General features: G+C 42.2%; 1 protein-coding gene across 8 annotated transcripts in view; it reads right to left on the bottom strand.

The window, feature by feature from the left end:
- Positions 1-2,080: 2,080 nt before the first annotated feature.
- Positions 2,081-6,000, bottom strand: part of LOC147636109 (uncharacterized) — a 132,236-nt gene continuing 128,316 nt past the window's right edge. For 6 of the 8 annotated variants that reach the window (XM_086801538.1, XM_086801542.1, XM_086801539.1 and 3 more), the window contains 3 exons: positions 3,182-3,254; positions 2,957-3,093; positions 2,081-2,536 (listed from right to left, as the gene is read on the bottom strand). In XM_086801538.1, the coding sequence (XP_086657664.1) occupies positions 2,978-3,093; positions 3,182-3,254 (189 nt within the window). In that variant the 3' untranslated portion in view covers positions 2,081-2,536; positions 2,957-2,977. Of the gene's footprint in view, positions 2,537-2,568; positions 3,094-3,181; positions 3,255-6,000 lie in introns of those variants that run through there. The other 2 variants (XR_015266490.1, XM_086801544.1) reach the window with 2 other exon arrangements.

Raw genomic sequence — 6,000 nt, 5'->3', positions numbered from 1 at the left:
GTAAACAGTGCATAATGCATCTTTTCCTACATCTTTTTATATGTAACCATCTTCCACTGTAAAATGTTTCCTATCTTCCTCACCGAGGACGGTGAGCACTCTAGTGGTGGGCAAATTGTAGCCACCAAGGGTGCCCACACTAAGCGGACCATCTCTAGGTATTGCCACACCATAACATCATTACATCGCTACATCGTAACAGTGTCACATTGCCGCAATGGGTCAACCCTAGAGAAACCATCCAAAAGCAGAGGTGCACCACCAATAGATACATGAGAGGTGCACGCATCGACATTGAAGGCACCACACCAACACTCCAATGAGCATCTCTAGAGATGGGAGATTCTACCAAAGGCTGCTACCCTGAGGGCATCTACCAAAATCGAGAAATGCCACCAACTCCACCATGTCTTGCACAAATACTAAACGATCCCTCAACTCTGCTGAAACGACATCCTTCATTCTTCATCCTTCTTACTACATTGTAGTCTTGGCATCGAGTGTGCTATAGTCCAACTTGAGCCTGTGTGTCATCCTATTCACTTTGACCTCTATTGAGTGGAGTGGTGCAAGTGTTTTCCAGCCTTCTTGTTCCCTTTTGCACTCTTGTCATTGTGTCATGTTCCACTCCATTCTGTCTATTCATGTGTGTGTTACGTTGTGAGCATTGAGGACTTTGGACATACTATCAAGACAAGAGCCACCACTTAGTGTGCCGGTTAACCAAACTTGCTACAAATCTCTCTCTCTCTCTCTCTCTCTCTCTCTCTCCAAAGAATGTATGATGATAATGATCCCATTTTATACAATACCGCTCAGATTTGACACTCCTAGCTCATGGCTCCTTTGTTTTCTTTTGTACCATGATGAGATTACATGGACACTATTATATCACTTTGGTCTGATAGAGCCTTTGGGTCTTTTGAAGACGTTTAATATGCCTTCCTTTCTCTCTCTCTCTCTCTCTCTCTCTCTCTCTCTCCCTCACACACACACGCACATTTGTGGATGCAACCACAAATGAATGAAGCACGATTTCTTTGCAAAGCGCACTTCATTTTTAGTTGTTACCTAGAATGTGAGTAAAATTTAAAGTTCTCTGTCTTAAAATTAGGCAGCCTCGCATGAATTAGGTGTGAGATTCCACTATCATAGCCTTATGCAATGATTCCATATTCAATAGTAATGTTATGAAGCCACATGAAGTGCACATTGACATGTTTCACATTGCGTGTCGTTAAGATGGAATTAAATGTTACGTAGATGGCCATCTTGGCTTCCTCTTTTGACACGTTGGCCCACACATTACACATCATTTGATGGACGAAAACAACTCGATATTGAGTAATTTTGATTATGAAAAAATCATACCTTCACCCTTTTGAGGGAGTGATAGAACAAAAGACTCTTTCCATGCCTTCACATTTTTGTGGTTGCCTTTCTAAAGTACGTATATGGTTGCAGCCTAGACTTGCCTCACTTAGTTAAACTCATGTATGATCATGTACATCCCTCAAAAAACTTGGGCTCATCAGCATAGGCACTCTTCCCAAGGCCCTTTGTTGATAAGGGAGATTTGGTATCTCTTAATGCACGTGCACAGTGCACAAGCCAAGTTAGAAAAATGGCTAAAATGGTAGCAGCTCCAGCTTGCATTGTTTGCTCTTGTAAGCTACACAGCGCTTAAAGCTCCTATAGGCCTGGCCTTTGCTTGCATGGTCTACTAACCTATAACTAATGTTGTGACAAGTCAATGAGATGTCACCAACTCCTGTGAAACCCACAAGCCACCACAAGTCACGAACATCTACTCAACTGACTGGCTCATATGGTATGGGCTTCCGAACTTGTTCCAGAAAATCTTTAGAATATGCGAACATTTTTATTGATGATTAATCTTGTTGGCTTCAAATGTGTAGAAAGCGTTGATGTCCGATGGCAAACCTTGAGTCCTGGCCAGCACACTATCTAATGGGCTTGTTAGCTTGCAAGAAGCACATCGAGTATGTATGCCATTTTGCAAGAATTCACTATTACTGTGAAATAGACACTCAGTTAAAAAAGAAAAGGTTAAGCACTGGCCTAGTAAGTTCATGCACTTCTTATTGCTGAGTTTCCCATAGAGGAATGGCTACTAATACCAATGTTGCACACAGATGAAGATTCAAAACATCATCGATCTTGGTCATATGAGCCAACACAACAGGTCTAGACCCAGATACATATTATGGAGAACAAGCTGCTCTAGTGAGTGAAACAATCGATTTACCATGTATATGTGTCCATCAATCGCTTGGTCACTCTTCAAATTTTAAGATTTGAGCATTGAAACTAATTCTTCTCACAAGTGTGCCCGTATCAATGATGTTTTCCACCTGGATCATGGACAGTAATTCTTCTCACAAGTGTGCCCGTATCAATGATGTTTTCCACCCGGATCATGGACAGTAATTCTTCTCACAAGTGTGCCCGAATCAATGATGTTTTCCACCCGGCATAGCAGTCCTTAAGAGGCCAGTCCAGTCTTGTAATCGATCTGCAAAAAAGGGAAAATGCTAGATATCCGGCAACGGTTGGGGAGAAATCTGATGCTAAAGAACAGGCATGCAAAGAGACGGCTAGAAGTTCTCAAGCAGATCACAATTTGGTAACAAAGAGCACGCAATGAGAACATAATGGTTTAGCTCAGTATTTATTTTGATCATAGATAGAATTGGGAATCCACCAGGGGCCTCCATTCCCCTCAAGAATTGTGAGGCCAGACATTGAGCATGTTCAATGACGTGGATGGACGTCCCAGGCGGATTCCTGGCCATCATTCCACTAGCTGCCCCAGCTGCTGTCAAGTTTCTTGTCACAAGATTTTGATACACATCTTCGAGCAAAAATTGCATAGCTTGGAGCAAAAATATAAATTGAAAAGCTACACGAAGAGTAGTTTATGAAAATCCTTGACCTGAATGGAAATGTAGAGATCTCACTGGACTTCTAGGAGTTTATTGGCATCAAAGTGTGATAAAACACTTGATTTACTTGTCAAAGAAATTTCACTTGTGCTATTCCCAGCATCATAGCTCTCACTTTTCATAACTTCTGTTGAGGCATTTAACAAGTATCTTTTTATTAAAAAATCAATTGAAATTATTTTATACCTACAAAATGAATCCAAAATCGTTTGTACCTTCATCATGTTGAGATGAAGCAATCGCACGAAGGTAATCTATAAGTTCCGCTTGCGCTTGGATTTGCAACTCCTAATAATACAAGATTGTAGTTTAAGTTAAGCTCGAGCTGAAGCTCTCTCTCTCTCTCTCTCTCAGGATCCTCACAGTAGTCAGAAGGGATGAGCAGTCGTCGCCATCGTCTTCAGACCTGTCACCTATCTCCACATAGGACTGAGAGGCTTTAGATTATGATGTTTTCCTGCATGATCCTGAGCAAACCGTTGGTACCACACCCTATCATCTTGGCTGAGTTCAGGGCAGCCCCCTGGTGGTAGATGCACTTTTCTAGACGGTGACATACATACATTGCCTCCACACCCTGGACAGCCACAGGTTACTGAGGCTTTCTTGGGAGACCTCCTGACAGCAAGCAGAGCAGGGGCATGATCTAGTATGGTATGTTAGGGTCACCAGTTGGTTTCTCACACAGGTACTCCAGATGGATCATCTACCACACTTTCAGTACAGTTTAGATGCCCCCTCCCTCCCCTCACCCACCATCAGGATACCCACCAGATCATCCAGTCAGATCTCCTTAGCCTACACACCCACACCACATGGCTTGCAAAACACAAACAACCCCCGCTCCCGCTCCTGCTCCCGCTCCCCCCCCCTCCCCCCCCCCGCCCCCCCCCTTCCCCTGAGACTCACCAAGTCCACCCTCACTGGGGGGGTGTTTTTATGTTGCCGGAGAATCTTGGGGCTGGGCTGGGCTCTGCTCTCTCTAAAGAGTGACTCGCTGCCTGTTGAGCTCCATCAGTTAAAGTCTTAGATAGTGCTGGTCGGGAAAGTCAAATATCCTGGACCAAACCCCTCTTTGAAGAGGCAATGGAATCTCCCCCCGTTCTTATAAAATACTGGGCATATGCACATGTGTAATGTGGTGGGAGGATGGATGAGACTCGAATCTGTCCAATCACAAATTTTCACAATCTGCATGGCATTTCATGTGCCTGTGCAAGTATCCTATTCTCTGGATGACTCCATCCATTTGACCCTCAAGAATTGACCTCTGTAGAACTGCATCTTTGTGGAAAAACAAAAAAAAAATCCAGAGCCTAATCTTGACTTTCTTTCCATTTTTCCTGCAAAACCTCAAAAAAATCAAAACATTTATTAAAAAAAAACCAGAACCTAATCTTTCTATGTTCCTAGTATTCCATGATGAGTTTCCATGGACGTATCACCTCAGTGAGATAGCTATGTTTATGTTTTGTTTTGGTTTGATTTTCCATTCCATGATGAGATATGCCATAGACATTATTGTATCACTTTGGTCTCATAGGCCCATTGAGTCTTTAGTAGACGCTTAATACTTCTTCCTTTTCTCTCTCTCTTATAGTGACCCCCTCCTATGGGAACAGAATGACCCGATCAGCAAAAGAATGACCCGATCAACAAAATGGGAAGGCCACTTGGGGAAACTGATGGAGGCTCCACATACATTGCAAACACCGAGGAACCAGTAGAGTCATGGCTTTGCAAGCACGGGACTCCTTCACGAGCTTGCATAACCACTTTAAGGTCATTTGGTGTATTCTTAGGGAAGAAAAAAGAGTCATTAGCATAAGCTTGAGCAACCACGCACACCCATTTGGTAATTGCAACCCATGTAACTTCCTAGTATTAGTGAGTTTATCCATATAGAGTAGCAAACGATGAGTGGCAATTGCATGCAATAAAGCACTCAAGGGGCAGCCCTGTCAACATATTTCCCCAATACCCATGGAGAGGATAGTCCTTTGCCCAGTATACAGCATGCCATACTGTCTTCATAAAGTTATTAAATAAAATTAGATAGTTTTTGCCCAAACCCAAGCTTTGTCATGACTGCAGCATGTAATCCCAATGCCCATTGACCAGTGTCAAATGCCTTTGCTACATCAACTTGTAGTAATAACAAATCCTACTCTGTATATTTTGCATATTCTATCCCCACATAGGCATATTATAGATATTATCAGTGACCTGTCATCCAGTAAAAAAGACATACTGTGCAAGATGGAGGCCTCTATTCAAAATCCTTTTGAGTCTGTCAGTGAGCAATTTTGTGATCATTTTATAGATTATTGGCATCAAAGTAATGTGTTGCCAATCAGATAAATTTTGACATAGCTGTTTTTTGGGCATCAGTTTGACGAACCCCTCTTGCCAAGAGGATGGCATAATTCCTTGCAACCATGATCAATTGATCATAAGTAACAAAGGCTGTGCAAATATTTCCCAAAATTGGAGAAAGAATTCAACAGTCAAACTGTCCCAATGTGGATATTTCCATTGGGCTAAAGATTTCACAGCACCCCTGAGCTCTAGGGCTGAAAAAGGAAGTTCAAGGTCTAAGATGAGCACTAGAAACACTAACTGTCAACAGAGCATGTGAAGAAAAAGAATGCTGAAAATAAGCAATGCATTCTTATTCTACTTGCATAAGATTTTGCGTCCATTCACCAGTTTACATTTGAACTCGTGAAATGCATCGCTTTTGCCGGGTTGAATGCAAACTTTTGAAGAAAGCTTTGGAGGAACAGCCCTTGTGACTTGTCCAGCAAGAGTTTTTGTTGTTGATCGAATTTGCCATTTTTATAGCTTTCTCGTTGATCATTTTTATCCAGTTCATGTTGGGCATAATTCATCTTGCTCTTGATTTTTCAGCCTAGTGATTCGTTGTCTTTCTTCCCGTAAGTACCATTTCCCAAAAACTGTTATTACCCCTTGTATTCGCATTGCAAAATGATGCCAAGCAATGTCTATGTCCTCATACATTTCAGCTTTTAAG

The sequence above is a fragment of the Cibotium barometz genome, chromosome 8 (genome assembly GCF_041138505.1).
Source record: "Cibotium barometz isolate CiBa-2024 chromosome 8, ASM4113850v1, whole genome shotgun sequence".
NCBI lineage: Eukaryota > Viridiplantae > Streptophyta > Polypodiopsida > Cyatheales > Cibotiaceae > Cibotium > Cibotium barometz.
This window is presented reverse-complemented; position numbering and strand designations above follow the sequence as displayed.